Source organism: Vidua macroura, chromosome 10, assembly GCF_024509145.1.
Source record: "Vidua macroura isolate BioBank_ID:100142 chromosome 10, ASM2450914v1, whole genome shotgun sequence".
In the NCBI taxonomy this organism is placed as follows: Eukaryota; Metazoa; Chordata; class Aves; order Passeriformes; family Viduidae; genus Vidua; species Vidua macroura.
The window spans coordinates 15456738-15476116 of NC_071580.1; the positions used below are offsets into that span (position 1 = coordinate 15456738).

The 19379-nt window shown below is 37.0% G+C and overlaps 1 protein-coding gene across 1 annotated transcript in view; it reads left to right on the forward strand.

Annotated features, from left to right (window-relative positions):
• The window catches only part of DNER (delta/notch like EGF repeat containing), a 114165-nt gene that overhangs the window by 80162 nt on the left and 14624 nt on the right, over nt 1-19379 (forward strand). The window contains exons 7-9 of the mRNA XM_053986760.1: nt 2285-2398; nt 10871-11095; nt 18473-18595. Of these exons, the coding sequence (XP_053842735.1) occupies nt 2285-2398; nt 10871-11095; nt 18473-18595 (462 nt within the window). The remainder of the gene's footprint in view (nt 1-2284; nt 2399-10870; nt 11096-18472; nt 18596-19379) is intronic.

The window sequence follows — 19379 nt, forward strand, 5'->3', positions numbered from 1 at the left end:
TCATTCAAATGCTTCAATCATTGTTAAGTTCAGTGGTTTTTGTTTCTACCCATAGTTATTGTATCCACCAAAATTTGTGTCCACACACTAAAAAACAGTCTGGAAAACGATCTGTTGTAATTTAACTTTGAATTTCTAAAAATATTAATTCCATATGAAAAATATTAAAGAAAACTGTAGGTAAGACTTTAATTATCCTATATGTCTCCATATGCAAGTTTCAGAAACATTTATATGTGAACATGATCATGTTTCCCAAATTCTGATAGAAGGAAATGTTGCGAAGTTAAATATCAGCACAAAATGTAGAGGTGTAACGATTCTTAGCGTGTATCTCACCAAAAAACTGCTTTTTCCCCCCGTTCTCTGCATTTCTAGTCCCTGCAACATATTTGGGATGCTATTCCTGAATCATATTCTCTTTCAGATGAATAAAACGTGCACTAGAGGTGGTAATAAGATAGGACATATTTATGTTTATAAATGTGTCAGAAGATAATTGTCTCCAATGAGTTTCCCTGCAAGCTGTAATGACAATTGCAGGAAGACCAGTTCTTGTACCGAGATTCAGAGCAGCATAATCATTTCAGCCTTCATGCCACATTCTTTTGGATACATGTTGAATTCCAGGATAATTTTGAACTTTCACAAACTTGATAACAGTTCAAAGATGGAAGGATGTTTAAATGACTTAAGCACATTCAATACTGTGTTACAATCTATAAAAATAATCAACTGAATGTGTAAACTAATAAAGCTGTGAAGTCTATAGATGAAAGAAGTCAGTGGATGCAGTCTTGTATAATACTTCATTGTTGCTCTTGTAAAATTTATGTGAATTTGAGACCAGTTAGAATTCCAGAAAATCACTAGCTTTCCAGAGTGAAGCTGAGATCTCTCCCTCCAAGTGCTTCTACCCAGTCAAGAGGACCTGCCACATGAGACCACATTTTTTTCCTCCAGTTTAGGTGATTCAATAGAATAATTTTACAATAAACAGCAGTTTCTTTTTCCAGGTTTTGCATTGCAGAGTATAGTTTTATAATTTAGCTCTCTATAGCATATAAAAGTGGAAGGTACACAGAAAGTCTTATATAGATGTTTTTCTGTAGTAGTGCTGTAGCAACTCTAATAATCTGTGTTGACAGCTATTTTATGGTGACATCATAAATTTAAACAGGTATGGGTCTTACTGTGCACAAAAAACATACCAATTTTGATTGCATTAAAAATAATTATTGAATAAAACCATGGGTGTTTCCCCCCCCCCCAAGTTGATTAATTTTGGGGGGAGTCCCCTTCTTTCTCCCCTTTCTCCCCTGCATCAGCTAAATCCTATCCATGTATGTCCTCTGTCTCACCTTGGGGTCTTTCTGATCATAGCAGTGCTTATCTGGTCATAGCTTACTAGCCTTTAACACCAGCCATTTGGTTAAATATGCTCATTATGGAAGTTATTAATAATTTTTGTACGGTTTCTTTTAAAAAAATAAGATGTCCCTGGGTGTAGCAAGTAGTTTTTTCTTCAATCATGCATCCAAGATATTTTCTTAGAAGTAATTAAGAATTAGAAAAGGGGAATGTGTGGTATCTGTTATGAAATTTAGGTATGGAGTGTAGAATAATTTAGATTGTACTTTAAGTTTGTTCATTTTTTGAGGATGTGTTACAGACATCAGACATATGGAACAAAGCAAACTTATGGTCAAATAGTACAGTACACACAATCTGTAGCTCGTGAACTTATAGAAGCTTATTTGGAAGAGTTTGCAACTGTGCTGAGCAGTTCTTCACAGCTCCCACTTAAAATAAACACTCTTCTTGAAGCCCAGAAGTGGGAGCAAATGACAGTCATTCAGCATATGCACAAATAATTCGTAGTGTTAAGTTCTGTTTAAAGCCTTGATAAAGATTATTGACTTGGGATTCAAGTTGCATTTGAAAACCATACCAAAATGGCTTTATTTTTTTGGTTATATGAGTACCAGTGAGGACCCAGTATCTATTGCCAATTCACTTGTGATGTCAGAATATTGCTGTTGGTAAGATACAACAGATGTAGTCTCTAGAATTCTGCTGGTTTTGTATGCTTCTCCTGTGAAGTATATGTTTTAATTAGAAATCTCATTTTGTAAGAAATGAGAGTCTGTCCTGGATTCTGTTGCTTATACTGGTTAATTTGATTCAAGAAAAGTAATGGTATTGTTTGGATGGCCAAACAGTATTTTTAGTGGTAAACCCTTGTTTTTGCTACAGCTGCTGAATATTGTGAGCTGTTTTGTAGGTTACACTGGAGAGCTGTGCCAGTCAGAGATTGATCATTGCATCCAGCAGCCATGCCAGAATGGAGGGACCTGCTCATCCCACCTCAATGGATTCAGCTGTCAGTGCCCAGAAGGTAACCAGCAAACACCTTTCTAGTACCTCATACAAAGTGCTGGTTTTCCTCTAAATTTTCAGTTATATTGACGTGTAGATATGTGTATTTAAATTTTTTTAAATTGTGCCTTAGCTTGTAATTGTAAGCAGAAAACGAGATGAGGAATCTTGGGATAATCAGCAACAGTATACGAAGTGTTGTAGGAATTTAGTGTTTCAGTGTATATGTGGTGCAGAAATGTTTTTTAATTCTACAGTAGAAATCAGGCTCCAGCACTGATGATAAAGGTGAATTTGAGGAGACTCAGGGTGTGATCTGATTTTTATGTTGTCCACTAAATTATGAGAAAAAGATGTCTCCCTTGCAGTATTTGCACTTTTCTGCACATGGGCTAGTTGGCTAAACTGTGTGTAAAAGTAATAACTAAAGGAATTATTTCAATCCTCCAAATTTTTTAATTAATTCTCCTTTCCATTTGGACATATTCCTTTCTTGTCATGAAAGCTTCTCACTGATTCTCACTGGTAAACCTTGTAAATGTGAAACAAGGACACCCCAATGCCAGAGCGTGCTTTCGTAACACTGTGCTGACTGCAACGACAGATCCCTAAATTGCACATGAAAAAATTATCATGAGTGGAAGTTTTCAATTATGAAACCTCCTATTCATTATTTGTAATTAAGATTGGAACTTTGAACTAATTATACTTCTGTCCTTCCTTGATCTGTGGATGTTGGTTTTGTTCTGCCAGTACTTTAATGCTTGCTCTAAGGGCGCGAGTCTTTGGTAACTGCTCTGGTAATACCTATGAGCTTAATAATGAAGATTATTTGTAGTTTCTTCAGGCTGATTCCTTGCTTTTCTAGAGTGCTATGCTTTAACATTTAACTGCTGTGTTGAAATACAGACTGACATACTGACAGCCATGCAGATCCTGCATGTGAAAAATTTTTGGAAATTGTTTCCTTTATAAATAGTAGTGAAATTCAGGAGAAAAATATGAGATGCTAGACTTCGTCTATAATTTACTTGTGATTTCCCAAAGAAATCTGTTCAAGAATCTTTAAGGAAGCAACGCAGGAAATGATCTTTCCAATAATGCTGGGGAGAGCTGCTACTGGGATTTTTGGTTGGTTTATGTCTGCCACATGTATTTCCGTGTGCGGCTTATTAATTGCTCGCTCCTAATGGCCTGTTAATGAATATGCTGATCACAGCTCAGCTTCTCTCCTGCTGCCCACGGGGCAGGGTCTCTGCTGGGCTGAGGGCCCTGTAGGGCCGTGCCGGGCGCCGTGGCCGTGGCTGTGTGGCGGTGCCGGCAGCCGTGGCTGTGGCCGTGGCTGTGTGGCGGTGCCGGCCGCCGTGGCTGTGGCTGTGTGGTGGTGCCGGCCGCCGTGGCTGTGGCGGTGCTGGGCGCCGTGGCCGTGGCTGTGTGGCGGTGCCGGCCGCCGTGGCCGTGGCTGTGTGGCCGTGCCGCGCTGCCGGCAGCAGCTCTCAGTGCCCTGCCGAGGCCGCCGTGCCGCGGGCGCTGTGCGGGGCTGTGGCCGCTCTCCGGGCCGGGGCTGCCGTGAGGGCAGCGGGCCCGGCTGCCGGCTCGGCCTGGCCCTGGCGCCAGCAGCGGCGCTGCCCCTGCGGAGGCAGCTGCTGGCCGTGGCAGGGCCCGCGCTGCGCCCCCGTGCGGGGTGCAGGAGAGAGAAGCCTGCCCTCCACCTCGCTCCAGAGCGCTCTTCCCGAGGAGCCTGACAGAGCTTCCTGCTGTGCCGCTGCTGTGGAATTCCCGCCGGCAGCAGCTTCCTTGGGGCACGATGCCCAAGTCACTGGTGGTGCCTCTTCTCTGGTTGCTCGTGTTTGGATATCTCTGTGTTGAGATATTTGATTCCGCAATCTTGTTGCCTGCTTTCTTCCCTGAATATTTATCTTCTGCTCCTTTCTTTTCCGTTGATCCATATTTGTATTTGATAAGTTTCCAATTGTTTCTGTTTTGTGCTCTGCTTTAAATTTAATTTTGGCACTGTTACTGTACTATCACAGTGTTTAGGCTGTATACATTGCTCTTTTTCCTTCTGGGCACATTGGTATCATCTTCTCAGTATTCTGATCTTTTTGTTGGTGCTTCTGTTTTGTTATGTGTTACAAGCTTGTGCCCCTTTTCTGCTTGGAGTCTTGAGGTTTTCTATGGTTTCTGGACTTCCCTTAAAGATACAATGTGATTTTTGGACCTCCTAGAGGAAAGAAAAAAATCAAACCAGCTTCTTAGTGACTTCAAGAAGAACCTTTCTGCTCCTGTGGTTTGTTGATAGGCAAACATGCTTTTTGAGTCATCTTTCTGAAACTTTCTGTGCAGTTACCACTTCTAGTCTCCAGCATTATTTCCGTATTTCTGAGGACAGCAAAGATGGAATTGGGGGAAAAGCTGTTACTCTGGTTATTCATTTGTATGTCTGACATGCTCACATGGTATAAATGTTTTCAAAAGCACTGGGGCAACAAAAGAAAAAAGGCTTTTCAGAAATACACTTACAACTCCTGTTAAAATCAGGAGTTGTAAATTGACCTGCATTGTTTCCAGTGTAGAAAAAGCCTTTGGAGGGGATAGAATGTTTTGGAAATTACTTTCTGGACTGGCCAGGATTATTTCTCTTAGAGTCATTTTATATTAGTTCCTTGGTCATACAAAAATCATTCTTAGGTTTGTAGGAACAAATGACATCTTCATGGTTACTCTTCTTGTGCCAGCCTGTGATAACTCAAGAGCAATCCCAAACCTTCTCCCTGACTCCCTCGTGTTGCTTCTTCATTTTGTTCTGGAAGGTCTAATGTCAATGAGCTGGAGAATTCAGATACCTTGTAGAAGGAAAGAAAGAGTCGATTTAACAAAACGTATTGTCTAAGTTTACTAATGACTGTCCCTTGATCATTCTTACATGTTTTGAGGTGTTACCCTTCCACAGAGGCGTAATTTGGGAGCTTCTGTTTGGATTTTAATCTCTGAAGAGATTCAGTAATTTTTGTAAATACAACAGAGTAGTTAATTGAAAATTGCAGATGCAGTAACTTGCAAATTTGCCTGCCAACCCCCAATTTTCTAATTTAAGTGAGGTCTCTTGCTCTGTTGCTATTCTGCTCTGCTTTATAGTAATTGCTTGTGAGAAAAGGCTTTTCTTTCTGTAGTGCTGATTCAGCACAGTGGGGAAAGGTAACCAAGGAGCTTATGTTTGTGCAGGAACTACAGTCTGCAGATATAATGTGGCTTGGAAAAGGATAAGAAAATGTGGCAGCTATCACACAAGGAAAAGATGGCAGATAAAGGAATTGATGGAAACAATGAAGAATGATGTTGAGCTTGTACCTTTCTTTTACAAACGAGATCTGTAGTTCATGAAAAAGTACATGATAACTGACAGAAGGTCAGATCTGAGGCCCTGAAAAAGCAGCTTATCTCAGATGTGAGCAATTCATGATGACTCTTTAGACAATTTTACTGTCTTGAGAGTCCTTTAGTAAAGAAAATTTCATTATGCTTACAGATTCCATTTTCTGTGGGATGTATTGTAGGTTTTAATATCCAAAATAAGTCAGAAAATAAACTCTTATATGAAGTTGTTGAATCTCCTGTAAAAAGAAAATTGGATTTTATATTTGAATTTGTAGTGAAGAAGCTTAAGCAATACTGAAGACCAAAGAACTTGTTTAAAATTTTGACTTTCAGAATAATGTTTGGATCTTGTATTTGCTTACAATCAGATAGGGATCTTTGATAGTTTTATTAATTTTATGTCAATAAATATACATTTAGTAAATATTATTTTCAAATGTTCATGCAAAGGAACTTCTAGATATTGTTAACTACACGTAGTTAACATGCCAACCTGAATTTGAAATTTATGTTCAGAATCATTCCATCCTGATAACTCTTAAATATCTCCTCTCATTGTCTTCCACTTATTGTAGTGTATAACAGACTATTGTATTGACAGTAACATTAATAGATTTTATTTAAACTGCTTGGGGTACTGATCATCAATTTACAAATTTGGTTCCTCCATTTTCTTTAAGCTTCTGAGAAGTTATGTGTATTTCCAAAATACCCTGAAGTGGAACTAAATATACAAGTAATAATTAGAAACCCTGGTTGTAAAAAACCCTGGTTGGTATAAATAAATGTCATTACATTAAATTAATGAACACATATTATTAAATAAATTAATATAAATTTTAGAGATGTTGAAGCTAGTGATCCTTATTTATGTAGTTATCAAATTCACAGAAATCTTTATTGAAAGTTAAAATTAAAAAAACCTCAACTGTATGGAAATTGCCTGATTGTGTGGTGAGGAAATGTGTTCCTTCCAGACAGAAATTTTGTAAAATTAGATAGAATGAAAGACTTGGTACTTGAAGTACTTGAAGGTACTTCAGCCTTTGTGAATTTTGCTCATATAATAATATTAAAATGATTTAGTAGTGGACTATGGTTTAGAACAAAGCCATACAGTAATGAGCAAAGTGCATATCAGTTATAATAAAGAAATAAACTTCTGTTGCAAGATGTTTCTGAAGTTCTGTTCCATGGAAATTTGATGTCCTGATGATAAGTACAGATTAACTGCCTTCAGTGTTTCAGGAAAACATTAATTTTTGATAAAAATAGCTTGCATTCTGCTGGCCAACCCCATCAAACTGGCTTGGCTTCTTGGGCTGTTCCTACATGCTTTATGTGGAGGTCACCAGCTTGGACAGAAGGGGCAGAAATATTTTAATTTGGCTTGTTAAATTTTTGAAAAATGGTCATCAGCAATAATGGATATCAGTCATCCTCTAGAATAAAAGAAGAGCGAAAACAATGCTATGATAAAGAGTTGAATATATATAGATTACATTAAATTCACATTTTGCATTGATTTGATTTTACTTTTGACAGTTTGATTTGAGTAGCTGCAGGTAACTACTGCTGGCAACACATTGAACAAAAGTGTCCTGAAATATCTGCAGGCGTTTCTGAAAATACTAGAAAGCAATAAATTTATGAATGCTCTTATAATGGCTTCTGGGGTTTAGAAAATAGAGTTTGACAGCTATAGAAGATGCTAAGTTGTGATTCATATGTGTTGATTTGCAATAGCAGCTAGAAAATGCACATTGTCACCATGAATCTTAATTGATTGGGAGAACAGAAATTATTTACCGAGACTTAGAATAGTTTAAGTTTCAAGGTTTTCACTATTTTCTCTGCTTCATTGTTCATGTAAAAGCCTTTTTCTCTAGTACATCTTGCAGATGTCATTCTAACTTCTTCAGGTTTACATAGAATAAAGCCATTTACAATCGTGATCACAGGAAACTGGGTCACACAGCTGTTGTATATGGAAGATTTCCCAAGGTTACTGGTGATCAGAATGCAGAATTTTTTATATTACCATAAGAGAGTTTAATTTACCTGAAGAACATTCTGTTGTTCATTAAAAATTTTTATGGCTGTTTAGTTTCTGGTACTTTCCACTAATCTAATGTTTTTACCTGGCACCTTCCCAAATTGCTCTTATTGTTAATAGACTTCTCCTTAATGCTTGAATGGGTTTAGCCTCTATTCATCTTTATCCAGAAAGACTTAGCTAGAGTGAATTTCAATCAAAGTCTTACAGTGTTTTAATGATCCCTTGATCCTTCTGATTAATAACTTTTTTCTCTTTACAGAATTCTGATGAAATACCATTTATTTCCTCACATGACAAATTTCTATAGGGAAAATAATAAATTGCTTGTATTTCTTTTAGTGCTTATCCCTGCATTTCAAAGTTAAAAGTTTTGTAATCCTGAGCCCTCACAATTCACAGACCTAATTTTTCACATACTTGTAATTCTTGGAATTGAGTCTAATGTAACATTCAGACAAGTCAGTTGTTCTACAAGCTGTATAAAAGGCAGTTCTGCGGTGTCTTCAGAAAATGCTTGACTTCCTTGACTTGCACATGGCTCTTTTGCTTTCAGTAGCCAAATAATTAAAATCCCACTGTGATGAGAAATTTGGCTTTTATTTGTAGCTTTTCTGTTTCTGAAATAATATTTCTGATCTAGTTTCTATCACATCCCTGGAGGTCTGTAGCAATTTACAAAGCATATCACCTAACTGAAGACTATTATACTTCTTGACAGCTAGCCAAATTACTATCCATGTAAGCACAGACATTGTACTGTGGGTTTTACCAGTATAAATATCTTCTATTACTGCCTTTCCCCTTTACCTTCTGTGTTATTCCTTGGTAAATTTTGTATTCAGTTCTTTCAAATTACCACTAGACTTTGCATTTCAGTCATGTCCCTTTTATGCCAGCAATGACCTACATGCAGGGTTGTGTCCATGTTAGCTGGTTGAAGAGCAGTTCAGGGGATACTTTTCTGCTGATAAACAGTGATGATTTTTTTTTTTTTTTTGGTCTGGAATTTGATTCTATTTTCAGTCAATGCACCTCTGAATTTGATTTTTGTAGTTATTACTTGCATTATTTGCTTCCAACAATTGGACTGGTATGGATTTAAACAGAATGAAATGCCAGGATAATAGATTTCCATATTTTCTGCTTTGAGTATTTTCAGATATTTGACTCATGCTTGAGATTTGAACTTCCAGAATCACCTAAACGTATTTCACAGTGCAGTCAAAGATAGCACAAGGGCAACATGTTTTGGTGTATTTTAAACCTGCATATGTTCTTGAAGTGCTTTGTCACTTGGAACATTAGCCATCTGCCAGTAACCTCCTCTTTGGAGGGAAGATTACTGCAAAGGTTGTATTAGTGTCATTGTGTGACCTCAGATCTCCTTAAACCTTTTTAATCTGGTTTCAGAGTTGCTTGAGAGATTTCACTGGACTCACTGGCTGACCTCCTCCTGGTAATAGTTAAAAGTCCTTGAAGATTTTTTTAAATCTGACCAAGATTTTATTACAACAATACAGGCTTTGTTACTTCGCTAGTGAACTGTTGCTGGAATTACATCCTTCCTCTTGGGGTTTCTGTTCTTTGCAGTTTCTGATGGTTAGTTATCATCTACAGGAGGGATCTCTAGTATAGGATTCCACAGTGTGTATTTTTAGGCTCTCTGTGTTCAGCATTGGTGAGCAGGTGGTCCTGACAAAGCCCATGAAGCAATTGAAGCCATGGGATAGCAAAATGGGGAGGACAGAAGGCTCTTGCCTGTTCTTCATCTGTGTCCTGCCAGACCTGATTTTCTCTCCTGGTCTGTTGCAGAGTTTGTATGACAAACCTTAAAAGTCCAATCTGTAGGTTATGTCTTTTCTTTCCATCTTTCTAGATTTTTTTTTTTTTTTTTTTTTTTTTTTTTTCGGTAAATTAGATTATTTTTTCCATGTTTTTCATTCCGTAATTCTGATATAAGACTTATTGATATCTAAGGGAGAAGCAGCATTGAAAGTCATTTGTCCAGCACCTAATGTTTTGAAGATGCCCCTAAAATCCTACTGCCAGTTGTGACCAAAAAAATCCAGAAACTCTGGCACTCACAGAGCAATTGTGACCTCCCCATCTTTTCTTAGTTCCATTTATGTAAGTTTTGTTAACTCTGTGAGTAGATCTCTGTAGTATGCTCTGTGTAGGTTACTCACCTTTGTTTATTATTCTACTGTAATATTAACAGCTTTTTTACAATGTAAGATATTCCAGGGAATTTTAAGCCTGAAAAGTGATGGTCTGTACAAAAGGACCAAATACTTATTAAAAAATATATATATAACTGAATGGAAAGGACAGTTCTTTTATTTGGAAGGGTTCTAGAATTTGAATATGCTTTTCTGACTTGCTTTAGGATACAATAACCATGCATTGTGTTACTATATACATGATGTATGTGTATGTATAGGTACAAGCTGTAGTTACTGTAATTTATTAAAACATAATTCTTCCCTATATCTGATTAAAAGTTCCCTTGGAAGAATATCCTTTTCCTTATGTCTGTTTTTGGCATGGTGTTGCTTCAATAAATCATTGTCTCTCCTGCTAATGAGAAGTTTGTTCTTGTAAAAGATATTTAAATTATTGAAACTCAATAAACCCATGTTATGTTTAAGAGGTTGTTACATTTTACATACCCATTAACAGAGGAAAAATAGGTCGGTTTGGGATTTTTTTCTTTTTTCCTAGTCTAGCCAGATCCTAATCTTTAGAAAATCTCTTCTGCTTTTCAAGCCAGATTCACTCAGAAAGCAGATAAGCACCGTCAGTTTCAGCAAATATTTTTGCAATTCACTGCCTTAATCATTTATAGTATGATATTAGCTGAAGCATCTCTTTTCAGAGAATGTTAATAGGCAAAATTAGAGTTTATTGTGTAAGAAGTCTGTATTTTTATAATATTCATAGAATTAAAAAAAAAGGAATATAGATCTGTCAATGGCTTACTTTTAATGTGCTTTAGTTCTTAAAATTGTATGCATATCAGGATGCTTACTTATCAAACCCTTTTATTTCTTTTAGGCTTTTTAGGAACCACTTGTGAGGACAAGATAGACCCTTGTGCATCATCTCCCTGCCAGAACAATGGAACCTGCTATGCAGACAGACTTGCCTTCTCCTGCAGCTGTAGTCCTGGATTTACAGGACCTACGTGTGCTCAGCTGATAGATTTCTGTGCTCTGAATCCGTGTGCACACGGCATTTGTCGCAGTGTTGGAACCAGCTACAGATGCCTCTGTATCCCTGGTTTGTACCAACAGTTACATCCTCTGTAAATCTTCTAATATTTTTATATGTGGGTTCCATATATAGCTTAAAATTACTTCCTTTTTTTCTCAGTCTATAAAACAGATTGAGCAGATGTTCTATCTGTTTAGAGCAATGGTAGGAATCTACACATTGCAATAGAAAAACCAAAAATTGCAGAGTGAGCATTGAAATACCCACTGAGATCCATATGGTTTGAGTGAACTTTACAGCTGTATTACAAAACTGTAGTCTACAGGATAAATCTTTCTAAGGCAAGACATCAGCACTGTTGGAATTACAAAATTTAGTAGAGAGAATGGAAAATGTGACACTGATCATTAGGGAAAAACAGACAAGGTGGCTGAACAAAGGTAGAGAAGGAAAAATACTGGTTATTCCAAAAGGTTTAGTTCTGCCATCCATGTTTACATAAATTGTCTCTCTAGAGAAGATCCAGCAGGGCTGCTCAGGTGAGTTGAGTGAGGAGACTCAGCTGGGAACTGTTTGACAGCACAGCCTGACATTCATGGGATCTGTGTAGCAGCTGATTTAGCTCCAGATTTTTTTTATCCTTGCACCAATATAACAGGCTATTGGGGTACTTATAGCTCCCTTTTTCCATTTTAGCAATGATAATTAGTAGGTGAAGTCACAGTTAAAATGTCTGATAATCAGTGCTACACATCCACCACTTCTTAAGCACTTACAGAGTGAGCACCAATCTTTATTTTCACTTGAATGGCACCTTTTTTTTTGTCTGTTCCTTTGAAGCTATAAACTTGAAAACTGAAGAAATTAAGGACAAAACAAATTTCCAGTGTACAAGGAGTAAACTAAGGAGAGGCATTTGATAGTTAGTAGCTCTGCTGTGGCATTCACATTGTTCTACACTCATTTCAGAGGAATACCTTCTCTCTGCTGCTTTTCCTTGTTTTGTGAGAAACCAGTCATAATTCTTCATCTCTTCCATCTCCCTTTTCAGGATGTGCATGTATCCCACCAATCTATTTGTGCATATTTGTGAATATGGGGATTTTGTAATGAAATAGACTTATTCAGCATTTTTAGGTGGTGTCAGAATTTATCTGCTGTTTAGAGACATAAAAGGGGCCATCAGAAATTTTTTGGGGGGTACTCGCAAATTACCAGAAGCTATGGAAATTTGTTGTTGGAGTTGACAGATTTATAGTTAAATTGCATACTCTTTTATAAAGGAGAAAAATATGAAAGTGAAATGCAGACAATACCACACTAATGTTACCTTATAATGCATTTGTTGACAGCACTTGTCATTAATAGTAGGAAAAACTAGACATTTATCTTTCCAAGAAACTCAGGGAAGTTTTAATCATCTTCAGCATGTTTTTGCCTGTAGTTCAAACAAAGAAAAGCTAGTCAAATATTCCTGGTCGAATAAAAGCTTTTTTCAGAACTTTATCACCTAAACCTGATTAGAATTCCATATTTGGTTTTTTTAAAATTATTCTGTCTCTCTCAGGACTTAAAAGTAGTCTTAGACCTCTCATGTTGTGGAAACTTGTTTTTATTTGAACAATATTTATGCTTTTAAAAGTTAGAGTTGAGAAGCCTTAGAGGTTGCATCCAGGACTAAATGTGGCATTTATTTAGTTAAATTCTTTTGTGTTGCTCCATATATGACATTAAAAAAACCTATTTATTTTTTCCAAACATTTTGTAGGCTGCTGTAAACTTTACTTTTACAAATAACATTACTTGCTTCACATAGAGGTGGAACTAGAAGCCAAATAAAGTGAGCTTGTTATTAATCTGTCAATAGTTTAAAAACTTGGGTAACTTATTTCAGGTCATTTAAGAACTGCACCTAAGTGGCATCAAGATAGGGGTAGACAGAATGTTTCCTCCTTTTATGCCTTTTCATTGTTATGAGTGTACCATTATGGGCTTTTATTAAGTCATAGCAGCAGAATTTGAATCAATTATTTTCAGATATTTTCCCCATGAGTTAAAAGGATTATAGATAAATGACAGTCAACTTCTGTGTAGATCAGCATGTAGGAGGCACTGTGACATACACTTTGCCCTTGGTTTGGGTAAATATTGAGTGTAAGGCAGGTCAGAGCAATTAAACTTGAGGATTCCTATGTTGCAATTCCTAAAAAACCCCAAACTAAAGTAATGAGTATAAATCATAGCCTAACACATTTTTGGTATATCTGTCGAAAAGCAGTTTGCTATAGGGGGTGAGTAATGTAGTTATGTCTCTGGGATATTAAGAAGCTGGATTCTATTTAGTTTTTTGCCTGAACAGACCTTGACAGTATCTGTTACATTACTTGTAAAGTGAATAAAATTAGTGTACAGTTTAGAAGCATTATCAAGGGTTAATAATAAAGATATTACCAGGAAAGAAATGGTCTCTGCCTTGTGACCTTGAGGCTTTCTGACTTGCAGGCTCTCAGCATCAGTATGCCTGCTCCTAGACCATTGCTTCTTTGTACAGGAGGCTTTCAGACATATCCCTGAATTCCTACACATTATTTTTTTTTTTAGGTATTTTAATGGAAAGATTGTTAAATGACACTTTAGAATTCTCTTCTATATTGATTATCTGACATATCTGAAAAACAGTTTAATGAAGTTGGGAATCTGTCACTTAAATTTTGTGTTCAGCTCTAGGATGCTATAGTCTTTTTTAAGTATTTGACAGAGGATATAATTTTCTAATACAGAAACAAAGTGCCTAAGAGTTTTGCTTATATGTATGACCTGAATTCTGTCCTTCCTTTAAGCACTGTTTTACAGTGTTAGTTGGATTTTGGATTTTCATCTGTGTTGCTTCTGCCTCAAAAATTAAACAAGAGAGGAATTTAAAATTGTTCCAATTAGTCCAAGGTCTGTGCAAGTCTCCTTGCTTGGTAGGCAGTTTGGCTTCCTTGTTTCTCTGGCCAATGTACAGATTTGAAGAATGATAAATGATAGTGATTATACTTGCATAGCTGCACAATTTGCAGAACATGAACAACCAGACATTTGCTACTAACTTTTTTTTGTGTGTGTTGACTTTCATTGTGGGCTTTCATCTAATAGCTTGTAGAGGAAAGCTAATTGCATAAGCTAACTTGGAAAGCAGTCTAATATTTCCTTTTTTCAGAGTGGAAGGAAAAGTGTGCAGGTTATTTCCAAGTTGAACATACTTCAAATGTCTGCTGAGGGGCTCTGTGGAACTCCCAAGCCTATGCAACCATACCTACTTTGTACTCTGTGTGTGATTTTTCAATTGCATATGAAACCTTACCTTAAGTCTTTATTTACATGCTTACACACCCTAATTATTAACACTTATCACCTTGGCCTTTACAGGTAACAAAGAAATACTTAATGTTTGGACATTAGATTCAGAGTTTGTGTCATGTTTTACTTCTTACCTCATATTAAAGAACTAATTATAATAAAAGTTATTGTGTTCATTTGCTGGCTTTCTCATCTAAAGTCTGGTTGGTGAAACTAGTGGGACCCCTTTGTGTCTGTGTATAGAATGTTTATTTAGTCCTTGGGTCCCAAACCAGCTTCTTCTTCCTGATAAACCTTTTTACTCTATATGCAATTGTTTTAATACAGCTACCATTATAAATTTCAAATGCAAATATTTAATATAGTATTTTTAGTTTTTTCTGGTCCAAAGTGGAGAAATGTAGCTAGAAATTGCATGGCTTAATATAGCAGCAAAGTTTTGGATTTGGGTTTTTTAAAGACATAGATTTTGAAACTGCACAGCACATGTACAGACATTAACACCTGCCCTCTATATAAATATATATGATGGCATATATAGAACATTTGGGGGAAAAAAAAAAAGAAGAGTTTCAGAAAAAGTGCCACAGGGTATAAAAAGTGGCTGCAACTTTAGAAGTAGTACCATGGAGTATGTTCCCTTGATTTTACTGCTCATGCAGCTTAATAGATAATTCTAGGAGCATAAGTTTATTTCAGTGCCTTTGCAGAGGCCAGTGCAGCATTTGTCTGCAGCAGTTGCAATTTTTCTTTTTTCTCTCTTTTCCCTTCTCACATTTTGTAACTGAGGCAGGATATGTGAGCTCTGGAAGAAGTGATTTCAGGTTAATTCCAGTTCCTGACTGTCTGTGAGCTTATCATTGTTTCTGTTTCTTCCACTTCTACATTACGACAACCTTCCTTACAGCAATCTGACCATGGCTGGTGAACATGGCTTCCTACCTTCCTGCCATCTGGAGCATTCTTCTCTCTTTCTCTTATTTAATTGCTGTATAAGCTCAGACTTTAACTGAACACATTTATTTCCTGGCTATATAGCATGCAACTCTCTGTCAGTGAGCAGCCATATGTATGAACTGATGCTGTTCCCTGCAATATAGAGCTGGTTTGCATTGTACCCCATTAGGCCTTCCCATAAAGTTGGGATTTATGTTCTGCTGCCTTGATTGGGTGAAATGTTAAATATGGATAAGCCCAGGGAGTCACTATTGAGGGGTTAGTGTCTAAAAAGGCTAAAAAGATTTCAGCTTTTTTCTTTATTGATTTCTAAAAGGAGAGTAAGCTTTTGCCTCTTTCTTTTGTTAACCTGATAGTGCAGATATTCTTGACAGATTACTCTGCTGTATCTTTTGCTCCTGAAGGCTTTGACAAACCCCATGTGTTCTCCTCATCAGCCCGTGTGACACAGATTGTGCGCTCCCTTTCCTATTTTCTCCTTCTGCAGTTTCTAACAGCCATGTGCAAAGACAGTGCAGTTCAGCATGTAACTGAAGGCCATGCTTGGGCACAAATGGATTTTCTCTGTTCTTCTCAGGTGTAGTTTTTTCTGCTATTTTTATGATAAGTTAGTTATGAGATTTTATTTCTGTCGGGAAAATAACCTGCTCTCTTTAAGGCACCCTTCCAGTTGCTTAAGAAAGAGGAAAAAGAATTTGGGGATGAAGAGAATGGCAGCAGATCTGTTTCTGCTTTTGTAAAGACCAGTGGCAGTGGGCTGTAGCAGTGGGATGGTCACAGAGAGGGAAAAGGGGTTACATAGGGACATCTCTATTTTAGGAATTTTTTAGGTTCCCTGTCCGTTCCTCAGCCTCTGAAGAGAGCACATCAGAATTGAACTTTCATTTTCAGGTGCTGCTTGATTTCAGGAAGATTTTATTACTAGAGACTTTTCCCAATTTCATGTGGCCTGGAAAAGTTGCCCTTTTTTGAAGCTGCAGTGCCTCTTGTGGTTTTTTTTTGTTTTTTTTTTTTTTTTTTTTTTTTTTTTTTTAATCCTGTTCAGGACACAGTAACTGGAGAAGTGTTGTTAATCCACAGAAACATTACATGGCACAAAAGATGCAAAGAGCTGCATTTGGCATTGGCTGAGAACATAAAAGCAGCAGAATTGTAACACTACTAGGAGAGGAAGCAACTACACTAGAATCCATTACTCTGAAGTTATTTATGAAAAATGCTCCTGTTTCAATCTAAATTCTTCAACAAATGTAAAAATTATTTATGTCGTGTTTTTGAAGATATATCTGTGAATTCAGTGTACTACAGGGTTTATATATCAGTATAATTTAAAAGCAGTAATACAAGGAGAAGTGCTCATTAAGAATGACAAGGTACCTCTTGTCTCCCTGAGGAGAAGCATGCCTTTCCCTCAGGTGGTCCCACAGCGGAGCGTTCTCCATCCCAGCAGTTCCAGCAGAAGGAAGCGGCTGGCCCCAGGGTGAGGGCGGTGAGGGTGAAATTGTGTGTGGGTGAGACCTGCCCTCTCGTGGAGAGAGAAAACATCTTTCTCTGGCTGTGTGCATGGCTGGCTGCAGGCCTGAGGAGGTGATACCATAGTTCATATTGATTTTGGAAACCAGACAGCTATTTAGTCACAAATCCCCTTCGTTCTCTTGGAAAGGTGAGAAGTGGAAAATATTTTTCCTGAGAATATCTAATTACATCGGTGTTAAACACTGGGAATTCCCATCTGTTTTTCGTTCTGATTCTCCCATCTGATTTTGGTGGTTTTTATGTTGGCTGCAGATCTCACTACATAAGGATATTTCATATACTCTTAAGCTAGATAAACTTCATTGTAGGCTAGCAAGAAAACCCATAACATTTAGCATAATTAATTCTCTATTGCCTGGCTGACAGCTTTGGAGAAAATGGTTCTGAAATGTTTCTTAATACCTTACTAGTCCAACTATTTCCTATGAAAGGACAATTTTTCTGAGAATCATAATGCATGGTATTGTCTATATATCTTGAGTAGTACTAACAGTTGTATCTTCAAAAAATTTTGTTTTGAATTATCCATAATAGGGAAGGAGAGGGTGAATGCAAATGTTGTCTGAAGGCAGCATTTGTCCTATTTTCTATTATTCTATGAGAGTTTTGGGGAATATTTAGAACAGGATACTGAATATAGATTGATTGCGACTTATTAAACTGAGACTGTGCCCCTGTCTTTGGTTCTTTGTTCATGAAAGGTACCCTTCTTTCATATCTGTGAGTTTTGCTACTAGAGATTACTTTAAGAATTAAAATCACACTGCAGAATCTACACTTTGTATTTTAGGCCTTTTTCCTGGTACCTGTATTCATGTCCATTGCATATTTATTCATTGTACATTCATTCATCTAATTTTTTTTTAATGTAATGAGGAAATCAAGCTTTTATAAGCACATGAACACTGTTCCAGTGCATAGTATTATATCATAGACAACACTCAATCTGTAATTTCAACTACTGATAGGACTAATGATTGTGTGGCACACTAAGTAATGAAAAAGGTGCTGTTTTCAAGTGGATTAACTCCTTCTTTCTTATCTCATAATACAAAAGGCTCAGTGGCTGTTAACAGGCGGTGTAGCTTTTCTCTGCTTCTGCTTTCTATGTTTACCTAATCAGCCCATAATACCTGCCTATGGCTTGGAAATACTGTAAAGATTAAAGTACCTTAATGCTTCTACAGTGCTTTGACATTGTACAGCATTAATGCTAAAAAACATGTAATCATTCTAACTACTGTTATACAATTATCACTTCTTTGATGAACAGTGGCTTTGATGCAAGGATCCAAAGGAGCTGGGAGATAGTCGATATTCCTGTATTTATTTAACAGAGTGTGGCTATTCACATTGCTGCTTCTGGCCTCTGCCACCAGCCTTCATCCTTACACCTCATTGTGGTTTATTGAGGAGCTGGGAATTCTCTCAGAATACTGTGCTTCCAATATTTTCTTAGTAATTTTCACCTGGGGAACAGATACCTTTAAAATTAATGTCTTAACATATATCAGTTTGCACAGTATATTTAAATTAGCAAGCATCTGCCCATGGTCTAGAGTTGCCTAATTGTTATAACTATTTGTGTTTCCTCTTCATGTGATTTAGGTTACCACGGCCTTTACTGTGAGGAGGAATATAATGAATGCCTCTCTGCACCCTGCCAGAACGGAGCCACCTGCAGAGACCTCGTCAACAGCTACGAGTGTGTGTGCCTCGCTGAATATGAAGGTAGGCTGGGGTTTGCAATTGTTCTCTGCATTTTTAATGGTAGGTTCTGTTACAAAAAGAGAGATACCGAGTCCTGAGCAGAAATATATCCCTCACATAAAATTAACAGAGACAAACTTCAGTATTGATCCTGATCCCTTAATCTTTGTTCAAATTAATAGTTAAGATTTAGCTCCTCTGTGAATAATACATATCCTGGTCTGGGCACAAATGGATTTTCTCTGTTAATCTCAGGTGTGTTTTTTTCTGTTTTTATGATACGTTAGAAAGTGATGAGATTTTAAAAAATCCATAACTGTTAAATAGACTTTTTCATCAGTTGTTTTTGGAGCCTTTACACAGAGAGCTTTCAAATTATTTTTTATTTTCTCCAGTGAACTGAGCTAAAAATATAATAATAAAAGATTAGTATTTGAAATAGATTAGCACAAAGGAGTAGAAATAAAAGTTTTATCTTGATTGTTCATTTAGAAGACTGTAAAGCCCAGAGAGAGTAGTAGGTCTGTGACTGCTTTTCCATGTTAACTGCAGCTATTCTTAGATCTGCGTTCAAATGGAATCACTCTTTGGCATTTTTAAAGTAATTTATAAAATAGATGAGAATAGTGTTTGTTTGGCTATACAAAATCTTTTCTCTCACAGCAGATTTCAGCTGTAAACAAATTAACACATATCAGTGGTCTGTGACAAGTCCTTGTGGGGAAGGCTAAAGTGATACTTTTTTAGTGTATTCTGTGTTGAATCGTGAGAAGACTTTGAATGTAATTTTATGTGCCATTAGGAT